Raw genomic sequence first — 14,478 nt, 5'->3', positions numbered from 1 at the left:
TCCGACGCCGGCCGCTACGGGCAGGACTCCCCCAAGGTGGAGGTCAAGGGGCTGCTGGTGGCTCCCGTCCCCATCAACGGAGGTAACGCTTCCCTCGCTCGCTGCCGGGTGGTTGGTCCTTGCCTGGGCTGAGCAGGCTTTCCTAGACAGTTTTGACAAACCAGGAGGAAGAGCTTGCCCAGAGGAAAATAACATAAATCCATGATCTGAGAGTGCTGGCTTGAAAAACGGCTCTGCAAAGCATACTATGCTTTCCAGCATGGATCCCAGTAGATTGGGCGTATTGACCGGTGAAGGTGTTATTCCTTAACTAATTACAGAGAGGGTAGTGATAGTTGACAGTGTTTGGTTACAGCATTGCCTTGAATCTTAGAACAGCTGCATAGCCATCTCGCTGTGCATCTGGATAGCTTTGGCACCTGCATGAAGTCACAGTTTTTCAGTGTGCGATTCCTAAAAACGCTGTTTAAGCTACCCATCGAGACTTGGAAGGACTGAAGCTATCAAGTTGTTGCTCTTATAACCAGCCCAGAATGCACTTGTTTGCAGTACTGAACATTGGATAGAGTGTCCAAATAGTTTTCTTTTAATTAAGTGAAGCTGTTATGTATCAGTTGGTTTTTTGATAAATGTTGGGGTTTATAAAGAACACTAATTTGAGCAGTTGAGAATACTGTCATGATTTTTGCCTGAAGTGAAACCGATTTCTTCAGTAATAGTGATGTCGTTTTAGTAGTATCTTGTTTTAAAAACCATTCTTTACATTGTCTAGACTGCCATCTTTAAGAAATGGACCACTTGATGGAGTACAGTGGTCCCAACCTGTCTCCTGGACAGTAAACATCTGAATAATGTATTAAGTGAAATATTGTAGTTAGTTAAAAGTAGAGTATAAGTGGTGAATACAAAGAGTGTTTTAGAAGAATTGATAGCACAAAACTACTGTATTATTAGAAGCTTCAGAGAATTTGCCAAATCTTAAGATCAGGAAAATACTTTGATGCTTCTTCAGAACAAATGCATCCTGCTAGGCAGCCTCTGTAAGCTTCTGGTCCGGATGGATCAGGTTGTGCATCAGCAGGTGCTTGCCAGCCTCACTGGAGCTCAGTTTCATTAGCTTTGCAAAATATAACTAGAATATATTAATGGGGTGGATTTTTGGGTGGAAGGGTGAGGAAGCAGAAATTGTTGAGGAGGTCTGCTGTAAAACGATTTTTATTTGTACTTCAAATCTTGTCTACCAGCTATCATTAAATATGTTGCAGTCTTTCTTCCGCTTCCTGATATTCCTCACTTACATTCCCACACAACCCCCGTGAAATCAGGAGTCTGTCTTGAAAGTTTTAGGCATGTAAACACTGTTATTGCAAGTAGTATTTTTACAGGTTTTAAAATGCAGCCTTTTAATATATGCAAAGTATCAAAGCACTTTATTTTTTAAGAGCTGCATTATTTGTCAAGAAAAACTTTTGATACTAATTTCCTTTTAATATGCTGCTGTAACTTTTTCTGCTTTCCTTTGAAATGCCTTCATTAAGGTGTGATTAAAACACTGAGGGAGGCTTTGACAGCATTTTCACAGGCAGCTAATAATGAGAAGAGCTAAATGAAATTATGAGCAGTCCATAAACAGCATTTTTATACCTACTGCTAAGTACTACGATGAATAACTTTATTGAGAAAGCACAGAAGGTGATGTGAAAATGTCAGAGCTGACATAGTTTGACATGGTGCAATCATTAAAACTTTGTTACCAGTTTTTGGGGAAATTCTGTTTTGCCCTTCTGTTTCACAACAGACGACTTAAAGCAAGCTCAACAGCAGTTGTTTTTCTTACTTTATATACTCTGAACTGTTCTGTGTAGGTTGTTGCATGCTTATATTTTGTTTTAGTTTTGCTTAGGTGCTTGTGGTTTAAAAATGCTCCATGTAGTAAGAAAGATTGGAATATTTTATGCTTTTAGTTAAGCTGTTCTTGAACATCATCTGCTTTTTTATATTCACATTTGATAAAAGATGATGCAGTCTTGCTGAAAGTAATTGTTCTAATGTTTTTTTTATCAGCCTGTTAATATTGCTGTAGAACTCGTTTGCAAAATTTTTTCTAATAGCTCTAAACCCAAGTAGCTGCCAGCCACTGCTGTTAGAGCAGTAAGTGCTCTACCCCAGTTTTCATGTATCCTCAGAAGAAAAGGACTCTACAATTGTTAGCAACTTTATTTGAGGATACCTTGGATTTGAAACTGCTTTGATGTCAAGCATTCACCCATTTATGGGCTATCTTTGAAATTTTCACACATGTGGGTGATCTGTTAGCACCTTGATGGCATGGACCGTTTTAGAGCTGAAGTGTCCTTAATTTCACTTTTTTGCATGCTGTGTAAAGAATCATAGAATCACAGAATGGTTTGGGTTGGAAGGGACCTTGAAGATCATCAAGTTCCAACCCCGCTGCCATGGGCAGAGATGCTTTCCACTAGACCAGGCTGCCCAAAGCCCCATTCAGCCTGGCCTTGAACACTTCCAGGAATGGGGCATCTTATTACATCCCTTACTCATTGCCTGCAGGGAAATAAATGAGTTTACTAATTCAGGATTTAGGGCCAATGATCTGCTGCTGACCACACACCATTTGTAATAGTACAGCCTGTGATTTTAAGTGTTCTGTGATGTTTTCTGACTTCTGTTCTTGAATATTCCCGATATTTTATGTACTGCTTTTTGAAGATGCCAGTCCCATGTGATCACCCATCCTTTAAATCTCAGTGCAGCATGACAGTCAATCACTTCTCCCGTTTCTTTTGCAGGGTTTCTTTAATGGAATTCAACCATGTCATGTTAATACATGTATTAAAACTCTTTCCGTGTTCTTTTTATAGAGCTTGTATGAAATTGATAGGGGCTTTCAAAGGCAATGTTCCCCTGGGAGTGGGGTGGCAGTAATTGGCATGACCGCCTGTGAATGTGACTTGTGAAAGTGCAGCTCCAGTGAGCTCTTGGTCACAGTTGGCTGCTGGGTGTACATTTAGCACCTGTGTGGGCATATTTTTCCGAGTACATTAAATGCATGATAGCATAGTTTTTTTTATTAATCTCTCTTCCGTTCTTCTACTTTGAGTTCTTTTTCTTACCTCCTCTAACTTGTTAATCTCTTGTCATGACTTAATTTCTTATTAGAAGAGTGTTTTAAACCACTTCTGGATATGAATGCTTGCAACTTCAAAAGAAAAAAAAAGCTCTTCTTGTTCTGCATGGAAGGATAATAGTGAAAGCCTGATGCAGGTTTTCTGATAGTTTAGTAAAGGTTTATAGTATTCCTTCAGGGGGGTTCCAGAATATTTCTCGCTCAGTCCCTTACTCTTTTATTTGTGACTTTGTGCAAGCAGACATTTTCATAAATCTTGGAGCAGTTTGGGGTTGGAAAGGACCTTAAAGATTGTCTAGTTCCAAGCCCCCTGCCTTGAGAAGGGACACCCTCCTAGACCAGGTTGGTCAAAGCCTCGTCCAACATGGCCTTGAACTTTCAGCCCAGTCCTCTCACAGCAGCTGCCTGGGTGCTCCTGGATGTCTGTACGTGCACCGTGCAAGTGTTCAGCCCTGTGCCACTCCAATGACCTGTGCCTTTAATCCTCTTTGGTACTGGGTGCCTGACACCAGTTGCAGTGCAGACCCTTAGGTGTCAGGCACATTCCTCTTGCCATGGCACACCAAGCTAGAAGCCACTGAATACTCACCTTAATGGTTCTTGGTGGAAACTGCAGTGCTTTGTGGTTTAGTTCCCTCAAAAACATTCTCCATGGGAAACAGGACTCTGTGGCTATTGAGTCTGGGTTACTGCTTGTTGTGCTTGGATTCCAGTGTGAGGGCTGGAAATGTCAGTCTTGTGTGCTCTCAAGAGTCCCCTTACAGGTGGTCAGACCTTGCTGGGAGGTAAGGTTTTGTGCACCTTGGCTGGCTTGGGAAGCTGGGAAGCAGGCAGGATGATTGGGAGTGGGGCTGATAGGAAGGGAAAAGCAGTGGAGTCAAACTTGAAAATGTTAAAATTCACTGAGCCAGTAGGTCAGGAACAAGGGGGTGAGGAGTGGAAAGGGATGGAGTCTAAAGGGCTTGTGGGGAGGTGATGGTTGTATGAAAGCCATTTTGGAAAAAGAGCTCCTAGAAAGGAGAGCTCTCCCAAAGGGGTAGAAGGGTTGGGGCTGGGCAAGGAGGCTGAGAATGTGAGGAAAAATGTATGTTAGAAAAAGGTGGAAGTGTGGAAGAAACAATACTGGCTCAGTGTTAGGAAGGAGGTATATCTTGTGCATTGTGCTGTAAGTACAGCATTCTGTAGCATCTGGCACTTCATAAACATGTTGTGTGAACAAGTTTTAGCTGCAGAAGATTTGAAATGCCAGTTTCCTGGTAACTGCAGAGCTTTAGGCAGCATTCAGACAGAAATTCTGGCCCAGAATCCAAACCAGTAAAGCTTAGGAAAATGCAACAAGCAGATATACCAGTAGAATAGGGTAAGAAGAATCTTGTGCCATGCTTCTGTGCTTCATCATTGGTCTTGGTATCCAGCTTAATTAGTAGTCATTAATTGATAGCAAAAGGGGAGGTTATATATTGGAGTTTATCACCATAATTGTAGCATACTTACTGAGCTAACAAGATTAAATCTGAACTATTATAGGACTCTTCTAAGCTTCAGTGATTTTCTTTTGTTTAACTTCCTCCCTGAAACCAGATTACCTCTCATTCAAAGAGTTTCTTTCCGTGCTAAAGCCAGCTTTAGTCAAAGCAATTACCTGAAAGAGCTGTTGAAAATAAAACGTTGCTGTACATAACACATTGATTCATTGGCACAACCTTATAAAGTAGAAATTATGAGTGGCATGAATAAGGACTGTATTGATAATAATATATTGATAATAACAGTAATGCATTGAAAGAAAATATGTTCATCGCATGTTTTAAGCCCTAATGGGATAGCAAATAACTAGTACCATTCCTTGAAGTAAGAATCAATCAGAACTGCTGAGTTGCCTCTGAATTTCCCAGCTGAATTCCTTTTCTGGAAATTTTATCACAGGTTTATAATTAATGTGTTGCACAAAGCTGTCTTATTTTACCTGTCAGGTGTTCTACATAGGACCTACCTGGGCAGCAGAACTGTAGGGAGGGAATGCTTCAGGGTGCAGCCTGCATGGCACTGCACCTTCCTGTGTTCCTCTGTGGTTTCTTTCCCAACAAGCCTCTTGATCTGCTGTCCCTCAAAATACTAGTGGTGTCTCTCCAGCTATTGTATTACAGTGACTGAAGGTCAGACTTTTAAATGATTTCTGTATGTGTAGCTGAGACAGACCAGCTCTGGCAACTGGCGCTGGCTTCAGAGAGTACAGTATTAGCTAAGATGAAATCAATAGCAAGATATCTGACCTTTAAAGGAGGGAAAAAAAAAAAAAGAGAAAAAAACCCGGCATAGAATAAAATGGTTAATGCCCAGAGAGTGGAGTATTTCTGTGAAAAGAGGACAAAGTCTGATAACAGCCAGTGCAGCAACCTTGGCTGAAGGGGGGTGTCACAGTTGCATTCACAGTGATGCAAGAGCAGCAGGAACGCACGGTGTGAGAAAGAACAAACGTAGCCACAGTTCAGAACTAGGGGACAGTCTGCATTCAGACAGGTATACACTTCTGACAAAGCCTGAGAGCTGCTCTAGTCATTTCATTTTTGCTCCCACAAAATGGCTCTCCTTCTGAGAGGGAGAAGGTTAAAACATGGTCAAGCAATTGGAAAAGAAGAGGAGGAAACTACTGTTGCTGTGCTGATGTGAGCTTGCCACTACTTCTTCAGTAGCTGAGGAGCCTTGGTTGGATCTGTTGCATTATTAACTATTTTTTTCCACATGAATCCCTAAAATGCTGTCAGAAACCTTAGTCCTTCAGCATTTTTTTTGAATTATAAAAAATGCTCAAGGAGAAACAGTTATAAAAATTGAGCCACTGTGTGTATTCTGCAAAAGGAAACTAAGCTCTCCTAAAGCAGAAAACAAACACAAGCCCAATGGTGGGTACTTAAATCACAGCTGATTCTTCAGCCTAAAGAGGCTCTTCTGTGGTGTTGGGACTTACAGTAGGGAGGGAGATATTTACGACAACATTGTACATAGCTCTTTAACCCAGCAGGCTGCCACTTCTAACAGAAAATTGGGGTTTTGCCAACACATGACGCATAGATGAACACAGAGACGGGCAGGGTAAATAGCTTATATTTCAAATAAGCCAGAAGAGTAGTACACCTATAGGGAAACTTACTTAAATGGCTTTCTGTATGCTTCTATCTTCTGAACTTCCATGAGTGGCTTCTGATCATATCTTTTTCTGTGCAAGTGATCTGTTTTAGAATAATTTAATGTGAAGTTGCTTTTCATTCTGGCATGTAACATCAGTTTTGGGCCTCTCACTACAAGAAAGACATTGAGGTACTGGAATGTGTCCAAAGAAGGACAAAGGAGCTGGGGAAGGGGCTGGAGCACTAGTCTGATGAGGAGAGGCTGAGGGAGCTGGAGAAAAGGATGGTCAGGGAGGGCCGTCTTGCTGTCTAAAACTCCCAGATAGGAGGGTGGAGCCAGGTGGGGTTCAGCCTCTTCTCCCAGGTAGCAAGTGGCACAATGAGAGGAAGCTGCCTCAAGCTGTGCCTGGAGGGGGTTAGATTCAATATTAGGAAAAATTTCATCACTAAAAGGATTGTCAAGCACTGAACCAGACTGCCCAGGGCAGTGGTGGAGTCACCATACCTGGAGGGATTTTAAAGGCTTGTAGATGTGGTACTTAAGAATATGGTTCAGTGGTGAACACAACAGTGCCAGAGTAATGGTTGGACTTGATCTTAGAGGTCTTTTCCAACCCAAACAATTCTATGATCATCCAGGTAATACTTGCAACTCATTTGTTGTTGGTTCTAGTTAAACTTTGGATACCAGATCATAGATGGCAGGGTAGTGAAGAGCTGTCAATGACGATTCTGGCTGACCCTGTTCATGTGTGTCTCTTGCAGTGCCCACTGATATCCCTGGCACCTGAGCTGCACGAGAGATGTTTTATTGTAACCATCTCACTATTCTAGAAAGGTGACTGTGATTCTAAGACTTCCACACTTTTTTGGACTATCTTCAGTCTATTGAAAAGACAAGCAGAGCACCCCACATTTTTCACTATTGGTTCTGAATTTTATTTAGTTAAAAGTGGAAAGGTTTTACTTAACATTTGTGTGGTGTAATAGAATGCTAATGCAAAGAAAAGTGGGTTGTGACTTTTTATTAAATCTCAAGTGACTTGCAGACACTCAGTTCAGGTTTATCTAAACCAACCAGATTTTCATCAGTGTTTCTCTATTACTTAAATAGTACTGAGATAATATTGTCAGCTGTTAAATTTTCATCAGGGTATGCTGAATACACCTCGTCAGGAATAACATGCTGTAAGCATTTGAGTGGTGTTTGTTGGTCTATATCTGGAAAGCTTTAATCTCTTAATATCTTGTTTCCTAATTCTGTTGCTTTATCCAGTAACATTTCATAGCTCTGTCCACAGCTGAAAGAGACTTTGATCTCCACTATGGTAGAAAATTTTGTACTACTTTTCCCACAGATGCAGTTTCTGTTATCTCTTACTGCTTTCTCTGTTGCTTTTTAAGCTAAAAATTTTCAAGCATACAAATTCAAGGTGCCTACATGAATTTTGAGAATGCTGCCTCCTCATTCAAGGTGCTCTTTGTTGCTTTTATGGTTTTTCACTGTAATAACCCATTACCTTGTTCTTGTGGCCATTTTTGTTTTCACTTCATATTTTAGTTTTGATCATGATTGTACTGAAGCAAACAGTACATAATCTGTAGGATTACTGTTTTTAATAATCCCATATATTTTAGGTAAATTTATGTTGGCCATAGTGTCTACTCTCAGAGTTATTTTTGGCAGTTTGAGGGGATTCTGTGGAATTGTAGCCATTTAGAAAATGGTATTTTCCAACAGAAGTATCATACCTGAGATTCTTGAGTATGATATCATGGGAGAAGGATGGGATTTTTTGGCTTTCAGGGTTTGGGAAACTTCCTATCGCAGTCTGCTGGTGCTTTCCCCCTTCCATGTTTTTGAGTAAAAATATTCAGAACAAGGGGGAATTGTGTATTAAACAGCTTTTATCTTAACAGAGGGCAAAAAGGTTGGTGGCTCATACACTGTGTTGTGATTCTTCCACATTTTCAAAAAGGACTGTAATTCCCTTTAAAAATACATACTGTTCTCAAATTTAAGATTACAAAGACAAGCTGCAAAAGTGCAGTGGGCATGATCATGCTCTTCTTTGATTGGTGATGTTCGTGATGGCCATCACCAGTGCTGCAAAGCAACATGTGTGGATCAGTGCTAGCTAGCAATTTCCACAGGAATTCAAGTAATGGTGTCAGGGTAATGGAAGAAAACGCTCTATAAAATTTGGCTTCAGGCATCTGTATTTCAGACTTTCCCTGATGCCTGTATGAAACAAAAATACAGCAAATAGCCCTCCATGTCTGAGATGTCTAATACAGGCTTGAAAAGCAATTGTGAAAAGGATGTGTTGATATCTGGCTCCCCACCCTCCTTCCAGGGGAACAGGGAGAGGCACTTCTTGTCCAAATTAAGAGCAATGACTTCCTGTACGTCTGCCACAGTATAGATTCATCTGCACTAGTTCTCTTTAGGCAAGCAGAAAATTTTCTTTCTTGTTTCAGAAAACATCTTTAGCTCTTTGACTCTCCTTTGTTACAGGTTTTAACCTCAGCTATGTTAAGCTGAGAGTACTTAAAAAGACCTTTTGTTTTGTTTCCAGCTGATATGTTAAATTGGATATTTTTTTTGGTGGTAGACTTTTTGCTGAAATCTCATAGTTGTGCTGAATTCACTTCTTGAGAAGGAAAAAAATTATGGGGCACTTCATTTGAATTGCTCTTACATTGCAGAACTGTAATGTTTTCTGAGCTATTATGCAAATAAATTGTTTGTTTGTCTTGAAAAAATCACTGTTTATCCCAGCTATTTTTAGTAGCCAAAGATTCTTATACTCTTGGCATTTGAAAGGATAAATATATTTGCATTATAAACTGCCAATGGTTCTAAATTTATAAAATCCTTTAATGATATGACCACAGTGTATCAGACTAAACTGTGTTGTGCAAACAGATCTGTCTTTTGGCGATTTCAGCTGCTGTGAAGTTATCTTCTGCCTTGGGGTTTGTGACTTTTGTACACAGCTCTGTGGGTTTGGGTTGTTCCCGGATATGTTACAGTGTCAGAAAGGACAAAAGAGCTTTGCACACTGTTGAACTCAGACATCTGGCATTTGCCATTTCTGTTACCCTTCCTTTATACCATCTATACCTGTTTAGCTGACGAGTGCATTGCGTTCGCAAACCCATTTGTTTCTCTATGAATTTGAATACATTTCCTTGTAGACAAAATGTGCATATGTAAAACGCTGATGTTGGCTGCTGGGGTTGTACAAGATCATCTTTTAATGTTGTCCTTTTTTACAGTAGCCTGCACATGGCAGATAACTCTGAAATCTTGTTTTCACAACCTGCTTTGTTTAGTTGTACTTCCCACTGCAGCGATATTTATGGCTGCATTAGAAAGAAAAGACTTGTACTCCCCAGAATGACTGATAAACAGCTGTTTTGTAAATGCCTATAGCAAATGAACCATATTCTAATGTTTTTCAGCCTCTAGGCAGGTATTGATTTGAACGTGAATTCATTGTTCTAGCTGCACTGGAGTTAAAAATAGCGTGTGTCAGTGAGCCTAATTCTCGGGCATATAGTCATAGCTTTCAATGTGGGAGACTGCTTTTTTTAAAATCTTTTTTTCCTAAGAATACAGTTATCTTTAGACTTTTTAAACAAGAGGATAGTGGCTTCCTAGTGTATAGCATTTAAGTACTTCAGCAAACTTGGAATTAGGATTTTTTTTTTCCTGTTAGAAGAAATTGGCGTCTGTGTAAATTTGTTTCCCATTTCAGTTGCAGATCGTCTGGGCTGTGACCCTCGAACACGTTTCCAGGTCCCACCAAACACCAAGCAGTGGATTGCTTTACTACAGAGAGGAAACTGTACATTTAAAGAGAAAATACTGCGAGCAGCTTCACATAATGCCACAGCTGTGGTCATTTACAACAATGTGTCCAGTGAAGAGCCTGTCACGATGACACATCAAGGTAAATAAAATGTAATCTCCTTCACTATAATGCTTTTGCTGTATAAACTATTGTTAAAGAGCCCTTGGCATTGGACAGATGGTACTTGAAGTAGCCCATTCCCTAATGATATTTACATGTATATAATATAGTGAAATAAGCCAATAATTCTGAAAAGTTATTTTCCTTTAGCCAACGCTTATCCAATGAGGAGCGCTTTTCCTCTGCAGTGGGGATGTGGGTGGGTTGGAGTGAGGAAATGCCAGTAAGATCTGAGGAGCAATCTTTCAAACCTTTCTGCAGAAGAGAAGCTAACATACAGATATAATGGAAGATCTAGAATTTAACAAAGAATCTGTACCTGAAGAATTCTGTAGCAGCGTGTCTTCAACTCGTCGTTCTGGTGGGGACCTCCAAATGTTAACAGATGTATTTTGGGATCTAAGCTTGCATGCTTTTTTTAATGACAGTTTACAGAGCATTCTCTTTCTACAATCAAAGTCTAAGTGCCATACAGGAGTCAACAAAACAGTGATTTGGAGGGCAGTTGCCTCTGTAAATTGTCTAAAATAATGCTGGAAATCTGTTTTTCTGGAGAGTTCTACTTGCTTACAGCTGCCTATGTCTAAAATTTTACTGTTCCTAGTGACTTACTTTTGTTGCTGGAAGCCTCATATGTAAACATTTTCCTTGGTTAAAAATTTTTTTTTGCAATTCTGATAACTACCTTTTTCCTTTTCCAGAAGATTTTTTCATTTTGGAACTATCTAGCTTAACCAGAAAAGGCGTATCTCTATATTTGGTGGTGGTACTGCTGGCTGGTTTTCGGGTTTTTTTTTTTTTTTGGAATATTTTCAGTCTCTTAGCATAAGGGGTTGCTTGGAAACTAGAATTTCTTAATTATTGCTATGCATATTGTCACACAATTAGAATTGAATTCTTTTACTGAAGAAATGCTATGGTTGTTTCTTCCTTTTTTTAACAAGCAAAATGTCTCACAGGAGTTTGACCTTCCCAGTTCTGTATGCCACAGGAATTTTGCAGGGGGGTTTTGACCTCCATGTAGCAATTCAAAGCCTGTTAACAATTGATTTTTATCTCAGGTACCTTCCTTAGACATTTTTACAAGTAATCTGCAGACGAAAAGTCCTATATTCTAATGAAACATTTTTTGCCAATTTTTGGGTTTTACTTTTTTTTTACTTTTTTTTTTTTTGCCCCCCCACTTCTCTCTCTACAGTTGTAGTGCCCTCCTAAACCTTCAGCTCTGGACTCTTTGAACTACCTGTAAGAATGTAAATTCTGCTGTCTCTATTTAACAATGATTTGTGAGTTTTCCCATGGCCTGGAGTATCTCAGTGTGTCAGGAAAAAAAGGCTACTACTACTAATACAGCTTTGGCATTGTTGGCTCTATTACATGTTAAATCATATAATGGGTTTGATTATAACTTTAATACCTTCTTTCTCATAATGCTGTTAGATTTGGCTTTCACAGCAGTAGGATGGTGTCTGTCTTCTATTAGGAAATCCTTGTTCCCTCCCTGTTTCATCTCAGAAGAGCAGTGTTTTGCCTTTGAAACTTTATCAGTAGGCCCAGTAGTTCTGGTTGGTTGAAATACCATCTCAAGATGTAAAATATGAGAGCTGCTGTGGCTAAAACAGTGTCTTATAAGGTACCCAGGCAGCTGTTTGGGTAGTTGATATTTGGGGGAAAGTCCAATACTGTCTTTGGCATGCTGAGTTCCAAATATTTGCTCTTACTTATGGTAAGCTTTAAAAAAAATGTAATTACTGGAGATGATATTTTAGCTTTGTGTATTTGAAATACTGGGTTTTAGGTGCATGTGTTCAGTCTACTTTGGAATCTCTGTCCTGGTTTGGGCTGAAGGCTCTATCTCAAAACTAATATTGGACTTGAAGTGTTCAAACTACGTGACAGGCTAAAAGTAGTTTTTTAGAACTGAAGTAGCAGCTGTAATGAAGAGAAATACTGCTCCACAGCCTTTGTTTTGATTGTGTTATGGACATGTAAGGGATTTCCTCAGAAATCACTTTGCAGAACTTCCTGCAACTAACTTCTCTGTGGGTTGATGGAGGAACTGCAAGTGTGTGTAACTGAGATGTAGACTGGTCCTTTGGTGTTAGCCTCAGCAGAGGGAGGGTTTGGAACCCAGCATTCCCCTTCTTGAGAGTTATTCCAAGTGGGAGATAGATTCCTGAATCTATGTTTGTGGGATGAGTCTTTCCTAACACTGTGTGTAAAGCAGACTTGCACACATTCCCTGGTCCTCCTATTTCTGCGTTTTCAACCATATCATATTTGATATGCAACCATATCAAAGCAAATACTGTGTGCTTTTTAGGTGGTGAACAACCACGTCATCTCAGAGGTCTCTTCCAACCTAACTGATTCTGTGTCAATCTGTGTGGTCTGCTAATTAGATATTCCAGTGCACTACATCACTTCTGTTTAGTATTTTCTGTCCCTAAAGGTTGGGAGGAGCTGACCCTGTGTATCTGATAGCTGTTCTGCAGTGATTAAGTTAATATGTGTTAGAGTTGATAGCAAGTGAGAAGGAAGGTGGGCCACCAAGTTGGTGTTAGCTCCACATGATGTCTATTGCTGTGCAGTATTCCTCTTTTCTTTAAAAATGCAGTCTTCACGAAACAATTTTGCAGCTGTATTATGATGACTAATTTAATGACTCTACATTTTCTTTCCATAGACAAAGGAGAAAGTAGACCTTGTGTTATTTTATATTACTGTAACATAATCTTTGTACTGCTGCATAGTGAGCCTTAGAAATATTCCATCTTCCAGGTGAAGCAGAGAGGAAAGCAGCAACTGCTTATAATGCACACTGTGAACTGCAAGCTTTTCCTGCTTGGATATTTGCATGAATTCCAATCACCTGCTTAGACAGTGTCTGTGGCAAAAATAAATAACATATTACACAGATTGATGTATGTTGCCCACCTGCAGAGAGGTGATTCCCTGTGAAAAGAGCTTAGGAAGCACTTTTCACCTGTAGGATTAATATTTTATCCAAGCTATTTTATGCTTGAATACACATTTGAAAATTTTATTCTTATGGAAATTTGTTCGTACTCAAAATATTACTTAGCAGAATGGCAGTTCTTTCTGGAGGCTGGATAACGACTGTCACTGTGGAGTCAGTCTATCATCACTGTGTCAAATGAACAGTTTCTGCTGCTAATAGCAGAATTTGCTTTCTCTTGTGTCATAGTCCACCAAGTCTCTGCCCCTTCGTTTTCACCTTTGAGTTTTAAAGTAGGTAATGACCTTCAGGAATTGGTTAACTTTTTTTTTAATACCTGTACTTCTGTTAATGTTATTTGCAACATTATTTTCTTTTCTTTGTGCATATTCTTTTGTATGTTACTGTATACTTATTTTACACAGTCCTGTAGATGTCTTCTATCAACCTAAGCAAAGGACATCTTTCCCAGCATAGGTTTTCTTAGACTATGAGGTCACTGGCAGGAAGGCAGTTTTATGAGTGGTTTTGCTTGCTGCTTCTGTTAAAGCAAAACTGCTACTGTCTAATGTAAAAAAGAGCCTGTGTGGTGGAGAAAATATGCAGTTGCTGTCTCCTTTATAAGCAGTTATGGGAATGGGAAGACAGTGCAGGTTAAATAACAATTTAATTCCTTTCTTGTTTGTGTGTGATGGATACAATCCTGTTAAGTACAAAACAGTTAAATCTGGGGAGGTTGGAGCTGGATAATTTTTAAGGTCCTTTCCAAACCCAAACCATTCTCTGATTTTATGATACTGAATTTCTCTCTTAAAATCTAGACTTTTATTTGGATTTACAGAAAAGAATAAAATCCAAAGAAGCCTCCAAAGTTCAAATTTCATACTTAGAATTTATGGAACAAATACAGACAGAAAAAGAGAAACACATATAGAAGAGAGTGTCAAAATGAAGCTGCTGGATTCCAGTAACTGTGGTTTATCAGCACCTAAGAAATTTCCAGAAGTATATAAACAACTTCTAATATAACACTGTTTTTAGAAGATTTACCTGATACGGGTAAATCTTTTAAGGTCTTGAGAACCAAGATGCAGATGTGTCATCAAGATAAATCTTCATTGCTCTTCTAATGAAACAACTCATTAATTTTCTGGAGGAACTTGTTTCTGTTCCATGATGTGCACAGGTGATGTTCCCCTGCCATGGCACTGTGCAAGAGGTGTCCAACATAGGCTCCCAGAAACAGGTTCCTTCTACGGGAAAGAG

General features: G+C 39.6%; 1 protein-coding gene across 1 annotated transcript in view; it reads left to right on the top strand.

Moving 5' to 3' along the window:
- RNF130 (ring finger protein 130) overlaps positions 1-14,478 on the top strand; it is a gene marked incomplete at its 5' end in the record, with an annotated part of 55,611 nt that continues 41,133 nt past the window's right edge. Inside the window, 2 exons of the mRNA XM_017728035.1 lie at positions 1-82; positions 10,038-10,232. Of these exons, the coding sequence (XP_017583524.1) occupies positions 1-82; positions 10,038-10,232 (277 nt within the window). The remainder of the gene's footprint in view (positions 83-10,037; positions 10,233-14,478) is intronic.

This window comes from Corvus brachyrhynchos, unplaced genomic scaffold (assembly GCF_000691975.1).
Source record: "Corvus brachyrhynchos isolate BGI_N302 unplaced genomic scaffold, ASM69197v1 scaffold21, whole genome shotgun sequence".
Classification (NCBI taxonomy): Eukaryota; Metazoa; Chordata; class Aves; order Passeriformes; family Corvidae; genus Corvus; species Corvus brachyrhynchos.
The sequence above is the reverse complement of the archived record's forward strand: the minus strand, read 5'-3'. Positions and strand labels throughout refer to the sequence as shown.